The sequence below is a fragment of the Eupeodes corollae genome, chromosome 1, assembly GCF_945859685.1.
Source record: "Eupeodes corollae chromosome 1, idEupCoro1.1, whole genome shotgun sequence".
Classification (NCBI taxonomy): domain Eukaryota; kingdom Metazoa; phylum Arthropoda; class Insecta; order Diptera; family Syrphidae; genus Eupeodes; species Eupeodes corollae.
In genome coordinates, this window is record NC_079147.1 from 286,815,906 (window position 1) to 286,835,467 (window position 19,562).

General features: G+C 33.3%; 1 protein-coding gene across 1 annotated transcript in view; it reads left to right on the plus strand.

Moving 5' to 3' along the window:
- Positions 1–19,562, plus strand: part of LOC129951213 (uncharacterized) — a 120,093-nt gene that overhangs the window by 94,192 nt on the left and 6,339 nt on the right. Inside the window, exons 3-4 of the mRNA XM_056063255.1 lie at positions 6,752–6,839; positions 6,980–7,065. Coding sequence (XP_055919230.1) covers positions 6,752–6,839; positions 6,980–7,065 — 174 coding nt within the window. The remainder of the gene's footprint in view (positions 1–6,751; positions 6,840–6,979; positions 7,066–19,562) is intronic.

Consider the following 19,562-nt stretch of genomic DNA (forward strand, 5'->3'; position numbering starts at 1 on the left):
GACATCAAAAGTATCTGTTAGAATTTTTCTGACCTTGAAAGAGCATCGTTATTCAGCATAAACGGACAATTTTGATACGGAAGCCAAAACTAGACATTGTTCTGTAAATTCTTTTCTAAAGATACTGTCATACACGGCCTTGAAATGAATGAATTGATAGCGGGTATAGATTTGAAGTTCCTGTGTTTTTTCCACAAAGAAATGGGGGTGTTTAATATTCGTAGAATGATCTAATTGACTGATTTCTAAAAGAATTTGAAAAACACTGCAAAAATAATCGATACTTAATCCGTTTTTCGTCTGCACAAAAAGCTCACTTACGTTTTTTTGATGATTTTGGAAGTTCAATTAATTTAAATAAAAAAAAATGTATTAAAAATCAGATTCAAGTTTTTAAATTCACCTTTTTTTGTCAAAATTTTCAAAATATGTTAATATCCACGTTTTTCTAATTTATCAAAAACAACAAAGTACTTAAAAACTATTCTTAATGACTGTTTACCAGCAAAAGTGAGAATTTCAACTTTGAAAAACAAAACTTTATTTATTCTTCAGAATAAAATTAAATTTTCATAAAACTAAAAAATAAAATCAAACAAAAAGAATTACACCCTTAAGTCTACTACTTAAGAATCCTTTTAAATTCAAATACCACAAGAATTTTTAATCGACCAATTCTCCCGCACTGAAATCCCATCTCATCCACAATTTGAGGTCAATTATATACCTACCTAACCTTCTACCTATAAATCCACGAACACAAACGTTGACTTCAAAGGACTAAGTTTTCATCAAACTTCAGTTAATTATGTAAATGCATAATTCTCTTTTTCTCTCTCCCTCCCACTCTGTCTCTGTCTTTCTCTAAAGGATCTCCTTTCTGGCATATTAAAGTTTACGACAATAGTTTTTTAAGAATGTTTTCTGAGGCAGGCATGTGTGAATAAAAATTTTTTCTCTGAGTTAAAATAAAAAATAAAAATTAAAAAACTTTGAAATGAAAAGTGTTGACTCAGCATTGAATCAAAAAAACAAAATGAAAATGAAAATTTTCAACCTCAAAGATTTCGAATTACAGTCAAGAATAATTGCCATGAAAATGAGCTCTAAATGGGGATTGTGTGCTATTTTGCTATATAAGAGTTAATTATGTAGATTTTAAGTTTAGTTCTTTTTTTAGCTTGTGTCTTGATGTTTAATGGGATAAGAACTTCTGGAGTAGTTTATATGCCTTGAATGTCGCACATTAAGTGCTAAAGTTGAGCAATTTAGAAAAATGAAGTACTTGAAAATGTACGTAATGTTGGCATTATTTGGAAGTGTGCCTGATGAAAAAGTACTTTTAGACAAAACCCATTCAAACAATTCCGGACGTATTATGGTTTTTTGCTGAATAGGTAAGTGCTTTTATGGTATTTACAAATTTTCAAGGGAAACACTCCGTGCTATAGCATCTCAGGGAGATACCAAAACTGTGAAAGCAATTAAGCTTGAGGAGGTGGCAAATGTAACAAACCTACTTTAAACTGTTGCCATCTACATGTGGATAGTATATTCACTTGCTTGCGAAATCATATATCACATTACTTAAGCAAAATGCACTTAACTTACACTTAACCGTAATACTAGATAGTACGTGTCACTTTATCTCAAGCTGCCTAAAATAGTACAAAGCATCAGTTTAACACAGCAAGAAATTTAACATCATCACAATCTGAAATAGCATGTGCCAGTAAATCACAGTGTGAAGTAGAAAACATCACTTAATCAGATTTCAAGCTGGGAGATCACAGACCTCATTAAGTTAACACGTCACAATTTTAAATACCTAAAGTCAACAAATTGCTGTTAAAATAGTGACTGAAATGTGAAATGTCTTTGAATCAAAAGTTTAAATGATACACCCTCCACTTTTGTAAAATAAATGCATAACAATTCAATTTAGAAAAAGTCAATGGAAGTTAAACATTAAACAAACTGAGTTAGCAAAACTGTCACTAGCTCATAATTTAAAAAAATCACATCTCAAAATGAAAAAACACCCTCACATCGCAACATGAGATAGTAAATATCACATTCTGGAATAGTGAAAGTAACTTAATAATTAGAAAAAATAATTGTATCTCGGTCTAATCTTTGGGCAATATATTTCACTAAATTACCAGGCCAAAACTTGAGATTAAACATGTCACCTTTTTATAGTATCTTATATGAAAATACAACATAAATTTCCCTGAAGACCATCTAGTAAACTTTATAAAATCACAGTTTGAGTAAGCCAAAACGATAGGATCTTGAAATAAGACTAATGTCAAGTTTATCAAATTTATACAAAATCTGGATGTAAATCACAACCCCATAGATAACAGAAACGTCACTTAAAAATAAGAAAAAACAATGAGTCTGAAGCTGTAGACGATATTGAATAACTCTCTTAGATGGAATAACATCACGAACAAGTCTAATCTTTAAGGCAAATGAAGTCACTAAATGATTTACTTACCAATCAGTGTCTGAAACTGATGAAATACAAATTTCACTGGGACTCAACTTAAAATAGTAGATTTAATAAAATCACTGTCTGAGATAGCCTAAATTTTGTTCAAAAAGAATACTGAGTTGGTTTTAATCCGACTATTTTACACCAAATTTAAAAAGAAGCCGCTTTAAAATTATAGGCTGAGAACATCAAAAGTCGGTTATCAAAAGTTAAAATAAGAGGAATTCCACTTTTATATGAAAGGTCACTTTGTAAGATATTAGAAATAACAATCTGAGATACCCGTGGTACCCGTGGCATGATGGTTAGTGCGTTGGACTGTCATGCTAGAGGTCTTGGGTTCGATCCCTGCCCATGCCACCTAAAGTCTTTTCACGGGTACTGCCTCTTGCGAGGAATTGACAAATTCTCCAAGAGTAACTATTGTCATGAAAAAGTGCTTTCTCAAAATTAGCCGTTCGGAGTCGGCTCCATTCCTGACAACATTACTCGCACACAGGAATGGTTGAGAGTTGTAAGTCACTAGGCCTTGGTTCTCAATGGACTGTCGCGCCACCCAATTTATTTATTTATTTAATCTGAGATAGCAAATAAAGGGTTTTTCAACTGCCACGGGTAGATTTTTAGGCCCAGTTGTGGCCATTTTGTTTTGTTAACATCTGTCAAATCATTTGTTTTTCATTCAGTTGTTTATGCCAAATAAGTATGGAAAATTACACGAATGAACAGCACGTTCAAATGACAAAACTTTATTATAAAAATGAGTGTTCGTTAACGCGCCCATTTTACTGCAGACGTGGTGGCCCTTCACAGTTGACTCTTCAACATCTTTTGTGGCCAAATTTGTAAACAGTAAATAATAAGTTAACATCCGTACGTTCAAGAAATCCAAGATTGGCAGAGAACATTGTCGTGGTCAGTGAAAGTGTACAGCAGAATCCGAGGCAGTTTATTCCTCGCAGTGCAGAAGAACTCGCCCTTTCGCAGACTTCAACTTGACGAATTTTGGTCGGAACATGAGCCTTTACCCGAAAAAGATCTAACTGACCCGGAGCTCAAAGGTCATGAACATAAACAACACGGTTTGTTGGCCAACTGGATTTCAAATCGTTTAAAAGAGGACCCAAATTTTGCCCGAAAAATCATGTTTAGTGACGAAGTGCATTTTGAGATGAATTCCGTGTATGAACGAGACCAACCCACTCGAGGATAATACATTCTCAAAAAGTTACCATTTGGTCTGGATAGGAATAAGAGGAAAAATGTCAATTGATATATTAGATGTGTCTTAATTAATAGCGGTAGTACCCGCGTCATGATGGTTAGTGCGTTGGACTGCCGAATCTTCTTTCTTGCATTGCTATTCCAACGAGGTCCTATAGAACGGGGCTCGAATCAACAGAATTGACAATTTCGTAATAAAACTCGTTCGAGGTCACATTGCAAGCGCTATGTGATCGACCAATAATTTAATTTTTGGGGCGTTCTATCCAAACGACGAGAATTTTGAAAGTGCACGCTTGAGTGGCATCATTCCACCAGAAGAATTCCTCTCCTTAGATTGGCAGTTCCACTAATCTACCACGTCAGACGACGAATTGTTGATAGGCGACTCCTGTACCATCGGGACGTCATGTCACAAGACGTCACAGAGCTCCTTCGGTTCGGTAGGGCTGTGTCCGAACGGTACCGAACTGATAAGGTGAAGCAAGAGACGCAGAACGAAAGTCATTATATTGACAAATTTGGTAGTCAATATGACTATTTGGTAGTTAATTTTAAGCCGATAACCGCGATAGTCAATAGAATAATTTTCGGTTGTCAATTTTTGGATCCGAAATTCTGTTAAAATTTGTTAGTCAATATGACAACTTTGGTTGAAGGAAATTTAAACTACGGTTGTCATGTTGACTAATTTGGTAGTCAATATACTACAACTGCGGTAGTCAATATTGACTACTGAAGTTGTTCCATTGACTTCGTTTGTTTTCATATTGACTTCCCAAAATTGACAATCGGAAATTGTTCTATTGACTATCCAGTAGTCAATTTTTAAAAATAAGGTTGTCATATTGACTTTTTTGGAAGCAAATGCGACAATTTGGCCAAAATTCAGTTTGACTATCGACGATTGTTAATATGACAACTTTTTTATGTATACTTGTTTTTTAGTTTAAGGGTTTGGTTTTGAGTAGAATAGGAATTGACAAATCCTTCAAGAGTAATTGTCATGAAAAGAGCTCTCTCAAATTAGTCGTTCGGATGCGGCTTTAAACTGTAGGTCCCCTCCATCCAACAACAACAGTACTCGCACACAGGAACGGTTGAGAGTTGTAACTCTAAAGGTTCTAGTTCTCAAAGGACTGTTGCGCCATCCAATTTTGTTTGTAAGTATTTTCGGTAGATATTAAGAAAATTCAGGTCTCAAACAGTCAAAATGTCACAAAACCTAAAATAAGACATATGCCACTTTTTAAAACATTACACAAGCAATGACATTTAATCACAACTTTAGACAAGAGATATTACTTCATCAATTCTTAAAAAAGAAGAAGATACTAAATCACATAGATAGTGGAGATGTCACTGAATAAAAACTTGAGATAGCAGACATTTAATACATCTTAAACTTACTTAAGGTAGCGCTAACGTCCTGTGTGAACTATAGGCCCTCACCCAACCAACTTCTCCATCTAGCTCGGGCCCTAGCTATAAGTCTAAAGTTTCATGCTCCAAGTTGGGTGAGGTCACTTTCCACCTGATTCGCGGTCTTCCTTTACTGCGCTGTCCTGTGGGTGTGGATTCGAAGGTTTTCCGGGCCGAAGTATTGGTTTCCATGTGCCATTCGTTGCACATCTAACCTTCTAGTTAAGTCCTCTATACTGTACAGACCTTACAGCTCGTTCGTTAAATCTTTTTGTCCACTTATCTTCTATACATATACCGGAATGTAAATGACGCGAAGAATTTTTTTTTAGAAACGACCTTTCTTCATCTGCTTTTGGTCATAGTCCATGCTACTGCACCGTACAGCAGGACGGGTATCATGAGGGTCTTAAAGATCGACACTTTGGTCGCTTCGCTACTTAATTGCTTTCTTAGCCCAAGGAAACAGCGGTTAGCAAGAGTTATTCCTCGTTTGATCTCAATTTTAAGCGTTCATAGAGGAGCCTGGGTAGACGAAGTCCTAAACTATCTCAAAGTTACATCTGTTGATTTGATAGTTACGTTTTGACTTGATAACTGCAGGTCCTTTTTCAGTTAATCCGTCCGTATTTGAGGCTTGTTGGTGCTTCGCAATTTAGTTTTTTTTATGTGGTTAGGAAGTCGCCCTGACACACTACCTCCAACCTAAAAGACCAAGGCCTTCGTGATTTGAAAATGTCGTAGTAGCCCTAAATTGTGTTCACTAAGTTGTTCAACCTTACTGGAACTGTACAAGCCACTGGTGATTGCATCATAGGAATTCCTTCGCTGACGTCTGGATCAAAGAAATAATACAAACGTCACTTAAAACCACAGATTGATACAACCCACTTTAAAATCACTGAATCACAATTTGATTTAAAAGATATTTCTTTCTTTAAATTGGTTTATGTCACTAATTTGTAATATGAGGTTGCAGATTGGAGTTGACACTTAATCACAACATGGCAAAGCAGATGGCACTTATTTCCAAATTTATAAATCGTCAATAAATCATAGTCTGAGATAGCAGACGTTATAGAATCACAGTTTAAGATTGCATTATTCACCACATCACAATCTGAAATAGCATAAGTCTAAATGCTCTAAATGACAACTTAAAATACAAATATTCACGAAACAACAAAACTTGACATATTATGCATGCCACTAAATGCCGCATAGTAATGAAGTGACTTAAAACCACAGCTGGATACACAAGATTCCAAATAATCATAAAAAGTACAGAACGTGTCACAATTTAAGATAAAATATGTCAGATTGTTTTAAATGTTGTATATAGTTTAATTGATCTCATAAATAGACATCTAATGTCACTTAAGGGGTCACAAAAATCAGTGACTGATTTTTAACATTTTATTTTATCACAAATATTGGTTTTACAAATCATTTGAAAACAACTTGTAGTATAAAATGTCAACTAAAGTTTTTTTAAGATTGCCGATGTCATTTAATGACAACTTAAAGTTGCCACTAAATCACTATTTTTTAACCTTTGGTTGTACTTTACAAACATTTTAAACTATATATCTTTTCTAATTTCAGAACATTTCAATATTAATCGTCCTCATATATGCGTGGCGAATAAGTGTCAATGTCAGACGATCCGGCGAATTAGAGGACGTCTATTATGGTAAGTCAATAAAAAACAAACATGCCAATCATCGAACACAAAATTTCTTCTTATATTTTACTTTGAAGCTTATGTTATGTAATTTTTGATGTTTAAATCCTTAAAGCCTCTAAAACCATTAAATTTGACTTCCGTTGCAGGTGTTCAAATAGCCTACTTTGCTATAATCGGGACCCAGATGTCAATGATATTCCTCAGCGTTATGTTGATGTTTGGCATTTACAAGGTAAAATTGAAAATCCATGCAAATAGTTGTTATATGTATATTGAAAGAAATGTGGGGGTTAAAGGAAGGGCTGTACACTTTTATACAAATTGTATAAATCCCATACTTAATTCCCATGTCAAAAACACTTCCGCGCAGTGACACAGAGTGTAAACATTATATATTCCAACCAAAAAGACTACGTCCCCTGAAAACCGCATATGCTTTTCCCATTCCCTAAACTATACCTAACCCTTAAATCATAAGCCCTAAATCCAACCCTACCGAGTATACGCATTTCGGCAGCAAATAGCAATTTTGTTATTCTTGAACATAAGGTTTAAAGGGGAGGAATTGTGGTTGGCATAACCAGACATAAACCCGAAGCCGGTTTGCGGGAATTGGGGAGTAGGCACTTTGAAATTTGACGTGGCACTTCCTCTCGCATCACATCGCACTTTGTTGACCTTTTTATGGTACAAAAAATCGAGAACCCTGATGTTTTGTGTGGTTTTATTTAAGTCCTTTGCCATCTTATCCGTTCCGTGGCCGGAAATACGCCAACACTGCCTTCCAACAAACCCGCATAAACAAAATAGGACCGTTTTCTATAAAAATTTAGATTGATGTTCGAGGCATTTCATAAATATAGTCGCGAATTATTATTGGGACATAAAATCAAGGATACAACATGATAAATTGGTTGGGTGTTAGGCGGCAGTTTTTTTATACTTCAAATGGGCCAAGCCCCCAACCAAGGATATTTAAAGCTTTCATAAATATTTTTGGTTTCACATTCGAACACAATATTTATGACCGGAGTGTGTTTGAAATATACGGGTACAAGATTCCTAATGGATGTTATATTATTGACTTTGAGGAAGAATTTTGTGGAGGGCTCTTTGCAAATCAAATAGGACTATAATATTGAGATGTTTTTGGCTTTGTGTGATGTTTGCTAAGGGCTTTCCTATGTCAAAGCTATAAAGTGATGGAATAGCAAATGTTCAAACAACATTACACACATGTATGTATTGTGTACGTATGTTTTCGTTTAAGCCAAAATGAAAGAAATAGAGAAAAGCCGTTTGTGACTTAGGGGAAAACAAAAAGACAAAAGTCTCAAAGCAAAAATATGGCTATGGAATTTATTATGAGTCACTTAAGTCTTTAAGGACATAAATGTCAACAACAAAAAAAAAGAAAAGAAAGATACGGAATATTTGTAGTCCTTCAAAGGAATGGAATTTTAACGTTTTTATCGTGATTTTATGGTATTATGGTCAGCCAACATCATTAAGATTGAAAATTTATTTGGAATTCATTTAATCGAGCTATAAAAAAAGTCATTATCACTGGAAAAGTGCTTAAGAAATATTTTTACATAATTTTTGTCAGAAGAAAGCAATTAAAATCGTTTTTTGGTTAAGAAGTGAGACAAAAATGTTCTCCGGAAAACCATAAACTGACACTTCATCCATAAAACTAAAACATTGAATTTATTTGAATTTTTGAAGTTTAATCATATTATTGAAAACTGTATGTAAATTTTTCCTTCGTTTCAAACGATATTAGTTTTGAATTCTGTCCTTATTATTGAGTGTCTTCAAAACTGTTTTTATGGTAAAACTAGTGTTAAATCGGTTTCGCATTTCAAGCTTTAAAATTGTATTCAGATGTCAATCATATAAAAAAATGTACATTTAAAAGTTTGAATGGCATTTAAATACAATTTTATAATCGAAACCAATTTAATTTAACAACTTATGTTGATAACTCGAAAATTTTATGAAAGATTTATATAAATTAAATTTAAAAGATAAGGATTATAGATTTAGAAAAATATTACGAATTTAATTGAAAAAATACTAACTAACGAAATTTAAATACCCTCAAAACAAAGGTATTAAAAGTTACTTTTTGTGTCACAGTAAGTTTTAGATAAAAACATCAAAATAATTTTGAAAACTTGTATTTTTGAAATTAAAGCCGATAGTAGAAACCAAGTTAATTTTTTTTCAATTTCATAACTTGATAAATTAGAAAGATACAAAAATGATTAAAACTGTATCTTAAGACAAAACTTTGTTCATGAACTTTTTTTTTAACTTCATATGGAAAGTTATTGTAATGGGTCCGATTTGTCGAATTGAAAATTTTGACATTTCTCGATCTTTCAAGGTCCCTAGAGTCGTCCCTGTGTCCCTGTGCGTGCGTGTGCGTACGTTCGCACGTCCGTACGTTCAGGAAGTTTTTTCGTCGTCTATAGCTCAAGAATAAGTAGAGATATCGACTTAAAATACATTTTGTTAAACAGATAATAGTACAAAAAGGACTCTCAAAAAAATTGAGTAGGTTCTCTTTTTATCGTAGCAAATTAAAAAAACGAACCAATAACGCTAAAGACTTGAATTAAAGCAAAATTGAATTGAGAGTTTTAACCAAAAAATGGTAAGAATTGATTTTCGACTCAAATATCTTAAAAATACTGGCTTCAAATATTGTTTTTTCGAAATTAGCAAATTTACAAAAATCTAACATTCCATTTTTTCATAACAAAATAAAATCTACAAAAATAGCACGTAAATTTGGTAAAAATTGATGTTTAAATAAAAATTTAAAAATTTTAAGAATAATTTAACTGACAACTTTTTTAACAAACAACGAAAGCCTTTAAACTTTTAAGCAAGACAAATCGACAGACGTGATGGAAAGTTATCAGTGTGGGTCTCATCACAGCCTTTTTTCTCATTTGGACTTATTAACTTGCATTCTTATTAACTTACCATAGGAAGTTATTGTAATAGGTCCAATTTGACATTTCTCGACGTTTCAAGATCCCTAGAGTCGAAATAAAAGATTTTTAGAAAGATGTCTGCGCGTGCGAGTTGTTGCGGAAATTTTATTTCTAAAACAAAAACACACTTTTCAAGAACTGTCACTTTACTGCGTGAGAGCGGGTGGACCGTGGTTTACCAACTATCGGTTCTCTCACAAAGTATGGTGGCGAAAACCATTTTTCTGTAACAAGTAGCATTTGTTGATGGGATGGTTTCCATGTATGTGAAACAAAACCAGATGGAAGGTCTGGTGGTTGCGTACAGAAAATTTGCATGCGAAGTCACTCCGAATGGAGAATGGCCTTAGGCCCAACCTTAAATGTTAGCAATATTAATGACAATAATTTGAAATAAATTGTATTCTTGATCGAACCTATGAAACTTAAACTATTTTTATGGACACATTATTAAGTTTGAAAAAAAAACTTAGTTCGAACGAATTCTATTTAAAGTTTAGTTACAGTTTACGAACGTGTCATCATTTTTCCTTCTTTTTTTTTGTTTAGAATTGATAGTAAAGTTTTGTGAAGAATTGTGTTATTCGCAATTTTTGTGTTTCTCAACTTTTCTCCGTATCGAGGTGGAAAATAGGGGTGGCTGAATGCAGTCCCAGGAATCGTCGTAACGTGGAAGTGAATCCAGCGGGCGGCGAATTCCAGAATGGCTTGCATTTAGCTGTGAGAGAAGAGCAAGTAAGCGGGATCACGAGAATCTCATCACAAGCTGAGTTCAACAAGCCGATCTTCGATTGGCTGTTGATAAAGTGATTGAGATCCGCCAGAACAAAAAATTGTTCACCTAGAAAATTTTACAAATACAAAATGATTTTATCTCTAAAACAGTTTTGTGCAACGAAAAAAAGTTTTAAACATCTGGTAAGATTTTGAGAAATATCGAATTGACAGTTTTTTTTTTCAAAAAATAAAAACCTAAACAAAAGAATTAATAAAAATTGGTAAAAATAGATTTTCGACTCAAATATCTTTTCAAAACTTTGAGATATTGGCTTTAAACTACTTTTATCTTTTTAAATATATTTTTGTCATTAATAAAAAAAAAGGCCTGGGATGCAACCCACACTGATAAGTTTTCATAAGTAGCCGTCTGTCGATTTGTCTTAAACTTTAACAAAATTTTAACAACAAAAATTTGTAATTTGATAAGAAATTCTTAGTTAATATGTTTACTCTGTTTTCCTTTTACTTTAGCCAAAAACCATTTCTTATCAGTTTTCATTTCATTCTAAACAATTAAAGTAATATTTTTTTTAAAGATTTTATTTCATATTAAGAAAAAATACAGACGTAATTTTTCTAAGAAAATTATGTTACAACAAAATTTAGCACAGAATCAAATCATTTTGATCTCAATTTCTTCATTTTTTCACGATATAATTATCGAGAATAGAATATCAATTCTTACCAATTTTATGTATTTTTTGTAAGTTTTACTTTTTATGAATACATTGGCTTTTGGATTTTTATTATGTTTGAAGACAATATCTTTATTTGAAAGTCTTTTCTGTATTTTTTTTTTATTATCTGTATATAAAACTTTATTTGAAGTCAATATCTCTGCTGGTTCTTGATTTCTTGAGATATGGACGACAAATAAAACTTCCCAAACTTACACATAGACAACTTTCTAAATATATTTGATATACATTTTTTTAACTTTTAAAAGTCGATAAATGCCAAATTTTCAAAGTGACAAATCGGACCGATTAAAATAAGTTCCTAGGTGAATATAATATTATATGGTGTTCCAGAACGAAGCCATATTGGACCTCTTCTATTTAGTATTTTTATAAACGAAATAACTTTTTTATAAAATGTAGGTTTGCCTTTTTAGTGTTATTGTTTAGTATTTTGTGTGTATCATTTTTCATTGCTCATCGAATTTTGATTCAATTGTTTCATAGGAATCATATCTTTACTGAGTTACAAAAAAGTGGCACGGTCATTGTTGCATACATATTTAGGATATTAAAAGCGTACAAGATCGTCTTCAAACAGAGGTTGAAGTGTCTCACAGACTTTAATCAGTGAGAGGGATCACTTTGAATGCTCAAACGGTGGGGCGGAGTTTAATTAAGATTGATCTCACGAAACAGCATGAGTGAATGGAATTTTCTCGAATTCACCAAAATTGAACCGACGAAGACTAGGGTATACTCTTCTCTTCACTGATAAATCTTGGTTTTGTCTACGCTCACCAGATGGACGTAAGAGAGTGTGGAGAAGATCAGGTGAGAGATAAAGTTCGACAACAGTTGTCCAGCGGAAAAATTTCTGTGGAGGGTTCTTCATGGTGTGGGCAGGAATTTCCGTACATGGAATAACTGGACTGTGCATAGTACAATGATCGGTGAACTCCAATAATTACATCACCAACATTTTTGAAGAATATGTGGTTCCTTTCGGACCATTTATTAGTTAAAATTTCTTGCTGCCAGGTGCATTACGGACTACATGGAAAAAGAAGTAGAAATCGATGTAATGGCTTGTCATGATCCCGGACATCAATCCCATCGAACATATTCGGGATCTGCTGAAAAAATGATAAGGAAGGGCCCTGCTCTTCCCAAAACACTAAGTGGGCTGAGATCTGTTCAGATTGAGAAGTGGGATAATTCGAAAGACGTGATCGTAAAAAACCTTATTTAATGTATGCCCAGCCGAATTGAAGCTTTTATAGATTTTATTGGAGACATGCTAATGCTAATATACTATACTAAAGTAATAAAGATTTTTTTTTTTAAATATGAAATTATTGCGATATTTTAACGTGCGACACTTTTTTTGTTACTCAGTATATATACGAGATCTTCCAGATATGACTGAGATTCATAACCTCAGTGTCACTTTTGACCTTGTTTTGCAAGGCTTGATTTCCTCAAAAAAACTGCAATGAAATTAGAATTCTGCATTTTTCTTCAAAAAAAATTGTTAAATTCTTTGGAATCCATCCACTTTAATATTAATTAATGAAACCGAAACTTAAAAAATAGTTAAATTTGTCTTGATTTTCTTCAAAAAATACGTTCTGTTAAATGCTTGATTAATGCACATGATGTCTTTTCTTATAGAATTAAAAATCTCGAAATTCTTAAAATATCCAAACTATATGTCCTAGAAAAAATAATGCACCAACGTAAGTTCTTAAATTGTTGAAAAGGATGTGTATATTTTGTTATATACACAATAATTCAATTTTCTTAAAATTTTCCAATTGGCAATAACTATATTTTTTTCTCGAGGAATTAGATTCAAAAATCAATCTTAAACATTGATGCCAAAACCTTTATTGATTTTTGAGCCTGAAGAAAAAAAAAATATCCTGAACATAGGAACATCCGGACGTAGGAACGAAACGTCGAGAAATGCCAAAATTTTCTATGTCGAGAAATGTCAAATGTTTCTAATCGCCAAATCGGCGATGGAAAGTTAAAAATAGTTTAAAAACTCTTCCTCACTTGTCCATCTCCTTTTAAACACCAAGAAGCCACACAATTCACCATATACTACATTTGCATTTAACAAATTCAATATATAAATATTCATTTCCAAAACTTTAAATTTTATTCTTAAAGTTAAATTTCTTAATCCCATAAATAGGACATGGTCTGTGACCATGCTGCAAATTAGAGTAAGGGTAAAAGTTGAAAATGAAATCTCGAACATCTACAAATTAAAAATGTAACCAGTTAAAATTTGTGTAAATCTTCTGAATGAGCCATGACGATCGATAAATTTTATACACAGAAGTTATTTTTGTTTGCAATATTATCCGTTTTTTTGTATGCATAGGTATACCTTCTCTCCATTTACTTAAAAGTTGATTGAGGTCATTTATAATTAAACCAAAAAGTGTTTAATTCAAGTGCCTCATAATATTGCCTTAAATTTTGTCAGTATCCTCTCAAATTTAATCGAAAAAAATCCCTCTAAGTAACACCATATACTTAAAATACAATAAAGCTTTAATTATCGTCCCTAATGGCCACTTATTAAGAAACACTAAACTGGCGCCCAACATGGGCTCGGTCGGCATTTTCCTTTCAATTGGATTTAATTTAAGAACTTTTTTCCTTCTATCCCTTATCGTTATCATCATCAACCTAAACAAGATTCAAAATATATACAAACGGAGTGACTCCATCCCTCTCCTCCCCTAAAGTCCAGTCCAGTCCACAACCAACTCTGCGATATGGAGAGATTTTCATTTCATTCTTTCGTAAAACTCGTAACATTAATTTATGATCTTTAAATATTAAAATCTTCACCCTACAGGGTTTCATCAAGTCTAAGTGTAGCTCTATAGCCCTTATAGTCCCTATAGCCCATCATCATGATGGAAGATTGCAGATGCCAAAAAAAAAACTGATGATGCCAAGAGTGTGTCTTAAATTTAATTATTCGAAATAAGCTATAATAAATAATGACTACGTGGTGGTTCTGGTTACGTTACGTTAAGCAGACGAATGTTTTCTTTGCTTTTATTTACTTTCTATTTTATTCATCCTCGCGCATCACGAATGAATAAAATATTTACCATCAGAAGCTCAAGTAAATATACAAAAACACCATTCTCATCATAGTCCTTCATCAGCATCAGTTTAGTGTCTTGCCTACAGTACTCATAGTATGACAAATTACAAGGATACAGTACATATAAACTGTCGCATTCCGACTTGCTTGTGTCATTTACCGAAGGATATACAAAAAAAAAAGTGTCACAAAAAGTACAAAATTTTCTTTTATTTTGTCGCATGAAAAACGACAAAACCACAAATAAAATAAAAAGCACTCAACTAAACTAAAACATTTGCATATTTCGCATCCTAATTGGGGCACAAAATAATATTACACAAATACCATTTGTCTAGTCAAAATGTTTCATTTAAGTATTTAAGGACGATGAAGGGAGACATTTCTTTTGGCATCATATGCATCGTTTTTTGTGTGTGTGTGGCAAGAATAAATAAAAATCCACTTTTTGTTTTTGTTCTTCAAGTGGTACAAGTTAATTTCAGTACTTTTTAGAACAAATGGGCAAACCACAATGCCACACACACACACGACACACAAGACACACGACAAGTGTGTCCCTTATTCGCATCCCTTTTTTGAACCACCACATTGCGATAGCAGCGCCGGAAGTGTCTTTAATTTTGAGTTTCCATATTATATATCATTTTGCTGATGTTTTCCCTGCTTGCCACACACACAACATACACAGTCATACACGAAGCCATACAACATGATGCATAATAATAATTATGAAAATTGTTTCTAAAAGCTGAACTTTTCTAAAAGAGTGAGAGCGTTATTCCATGGGAAATGTCAACCAGGCACAATTTATAAATGAAAATGGGGATTGTGTTGTTGTTGTTTTTGTAGTGTATTAAATGTTTTTTGTTGTTTTTGTATTTTTAGGGTCAGGAAAACACAGAACGTTTTCTAACGGAAACACCATGTGTACATGAAGGAACATTTGCAAAAAAATTTGTAAAGTACTTGTTTAAAATGATGTAAGACAACGAGAGTATACGAGTGACACATAGAATATAGTGCATGAGTGTTTTTGAGGATTTTTTAAATGAAAACTTGTGTGTTTTGGATGAAAGTAATTACACACGAAAAAGTGGTATCCATGATAGAACATTTTAATGAAATGATATTGTTTTTATTTTGGTTAGTAGTACTTTAGGAGAAATAATGATAAACTGTCTTCTGAGTTTTCATTGAATGATTGGTTTTTAAATTTATAAAATTAGAAATTCTTCTTTAATAAATTTGGTTGACTTTCAAAGCAGCGATTATGTTCTTTAGCTACCAACTGAAAAATCAAATGTTTCCTTCAAGAATATTCCTAGAATAGAGAATTCTGAGAATTTTACCCAAAAATAATTTTATTGAAATATGTTCCTTTTCATCAGGAGAAATTGACAAATTCTCCAAGGTAAGCCTTTTCATGGAAATGTTTTTCCAAATTCTTGGAAATGTCAATGGGACAAAATCACTGCTTGAGTATTTAGTGCGTTGCATTTACGTCAGAATTCAATGAGGACTACATAAACCTATCTGAAAGAAGAAACATAAGCATTCAAATTTTTAAAAGAAAAAAAAAATCAGTGTTAAAAGTTAATTTATTTTTACTTGAACTTAATATTTTTGTAAGGTTTCAAAACATCGTTAATGGAATATAAAAACGTTTTAAATATAAATAAATAATTTTTTGGTAACTTGTTTGAAACGTTTCAATCTTGAATTTTGCTCTAAACTTATTTTCTTGATCTCCAGACTCTTCTGCTTTCTGATTCTTCGGAGGGTTCGACCAATCCACGGTCACATTCACATTCGTATTATAGTGTCAATGGGTTCCAGAGCCGGTTTAATACACAGTTTTTTACTGCAAATAAGATTAGGTAAGAAAACCCGTAAGATGTTTGGAAATTGTATAATTAGGGTTTGCAATTTCCTTGAAGTAGTTGCTGGTAGTCCAGGTACTGTATCCGTATAACTGGTTTGTGTTGAAGCTCAGAGAATTTTTTTTAACATCCCGAACGCAGTCTTCAATTTGTCAATACTTTATGCGATGTATTCCTGAGTTCCACCTTAAGTTACAATTAATATTTCCATGATACTCGGAAATAACTTCTTTTCATTTTTCTACGGTTGAACTTGATGAAAGAGTATGATTGAGAAGTTCCGATACAGGACATCTTATTTCATAGTGAATTTCAGCCCCAAAGTTTCTTCTCATCTCTTTACTCTTGATGGCATTCAATGCAGGTCTAGGATTCTATAAGAGAGCACAAAAAATTCGTCTGAAGTTTGAGTTTAATTGTTATAGTCCATCTTCCGCCTGTAAGTTCTGTCAAGGCTAACTGCGGCATATAGCACTTATCATCAAAAAAAAGAACTGGAGATAGTATGCAACCTCTAGTGACTCCACTTTCCACTCCACTTCAAAAAAGAGGTCGGGATGCGACCCACACTGATAACTTCCCATCCCGTCTGTCGATTTGTCTTGCTTAAAAGTTTGTCTATATGTACTCGTATCAATTTTTACCAAATTTGCGTACTATTTTTTGTAGATTTTAATTTTTATGAAAAAACGGACTGTTGGATTCTTATATAAAAATTACTGAATATCGAAAACAATTTCTGTGAAATAAAATAAGTTTGAGACCAGTATTTTAAATTTTTGAAAAGCTAATTGAGTCGAAAGTAAATTTTTACCAAGTTTTAATATTGTTTTTCTTTTAGAGTTTTAAAAAACTAATGTCAATTCCATTTTTTCAATCAATTTTTACCAACTTTTTTAATTTTTTTTTTATTTTTCTCAAAATTTGTCCTAATTTTGAAAACAGTATTTCTTATAAGTAAAAATTAGTGAGAAAGCATTATCTCAAATTTTTGAAATGATATTTGAGCCGAAAATCATTTTTTACCAACTTTTGTTAATTTTTTTTTCGGTTTTTATTTTTTTGTGAAAAAAACTGTCAATTCTGTAGGTTAATGACCCCATAATGGACTGGTATTTTTCTCTGTTAGCTCGCTTACAGTTTTCATCTTGACATCCGAACTGCTGCCCAGGCTCTAACGGAGTTTGATTTTGTCTGCATTCTGTCATTCCAGTTTCATGTAAAAGATTAAAAATAAGCTAATTTTGACAAATTGTGAATTCTCATTTTAAAGCCCAGAAAATGATGTAATGGACCATTATCGACGACCTTAAACTCCTTTTTAAGTTGTGTTTTCATCTGTTGAATCGATTCTTCGCACCTCGCATCAAGAATAAAATCATCAACATAAACTGCAATGATTCTTAGATCATCATCATTATGTGTCACGTAGACGCAACATTCGCTTGTACATTTGTGATATCCAATTTTCTTTAATATAGAATCGAGCTTTTCATTCCATGCTCTTCCAGATTGCTTTAAACCATATAAAGCCTTTCTCAGTTTCAAAACCTTCTCGGGATTCTTCGGTTTACCAAAATACTCCGGTTGTTCCATATACACGTCTGTCTTCTTGAAGTTCTCCATTCAAATACGCAGACGACACGTCCATTTGGTGGAGAAAAAGCTTCTTTTCAACAGCTAAGGCAAGGATGATTCGAATTGTGGAATATCTTATCACTGGTGAAAAAGTTTCTTTATAATTGATTCCGAAGATCGGATTGAAACCTTTACCTACCAGCCGCGCCTTAAATCTTTCAAGTGTACCATGTTCATTATTCTTCACCGTAAAAACCCATCGGCAGCCTATAGGTTTTTGACCTTCAGGATGCTCAACTAAATCCCATGGATATGAGATTCTTATATTCCTCAGCTACTGCTTTTTTCCACATCAAAGACTCGGGAAGAGCTAAGGCTTCGGACATGGTTTGTGGAATGATAATCTTATTTGTTATTTCAATACTATTTAAAACATTGAATTGCTTTCGTGGTCTTCCGCGCTTACCGGTTCTGATAATCTTCGGCCTACCTATAACAACCGTCGTCGGCGTCGTCGTCGTCGGCGTTTTGTTATCATCTTCGTCACTGCTGGTAATCGACAGTTTTCGCTTTGGATATCGATTGGCTTTTATGGAACTGGAGGTTTCTTGTTGGCATTGAACTTCTCTATTTTCATATTCTTCTTTTTGTTCGGCTTGTAATACGATTTTTTGTTCCTCATTCGTCTGCATCTGTTCATCAATGACTGCTTGAGCATCAATTTCACTTTGCATTTCGTTACATTCAATATCTTCATTGTCTACATCCAGCAAAAAGCCGCCAGAATCATCAATATTACCAATAGTGTGTTCGGTTTCAATAAAAGAAACACCCCTTTGCTCAATAACCTTTCTTCTTATTCTATCGTACAATCGATATGCCTTCGAAGTTCCAGAGTAACCAATCATCAAATATTCTTCACCTTTGGGCTGAAATTTTGAAAAAAAAATTTAGCTTTATTAAGGGCTATGGCAGTACAACCAAAGCTTCTCAAATGGCTAACATTCGGCTTCCGACGGGTCCACATTTCTTCTGGAGTGACGTCTTCTAGAATTTTCGTCTTAGGTACACTGCCGTGTTCACAGCCTCAGCCCACATATAATCATCAAGCCCAGATTGAATGAGCATGCATCTCGCCATCTCTACGGTTCTTTTGGCCCTTTCTGCAACTCCATTTTGTTGCGGAGTGTAAACTACAGAGACCTATTCCATATTTCTCCAAATAATTCGCGAAATCTTGCCTGCGGTACTCACTGGCGTTGTCACTTCTCAGAGTTTTTATAACCTTTCCAGTTTCGCGTTCTACCAAAGACTTGAACTTTCGAAAAATCTCAGAAACTTCACTCTTTTCTTTCATAAAATAGACGAACATTTTGCGTGATCTATCATCAATGAATGTCACGAAATATCGTACTCCTCCGAGTGAAACCCTCTTCATAGGCCCACAAATATCGGTATGAATGAGTTATAATATATCGTTTGACCTTTGTAAGTGACTCATTCGGAAAAGGCTTAGCACACATTTTTCCTTTCAGGCAAATTTTACATTGAAAATTTTGTGGGGCATTACCTGGTGAGAACCCATTAACTATCTTTTTTGAATATACATTACGCATGCTGTTTACGTTAAGGTGGCCGTATCTATCATGCTATTTCTTAAAATTACT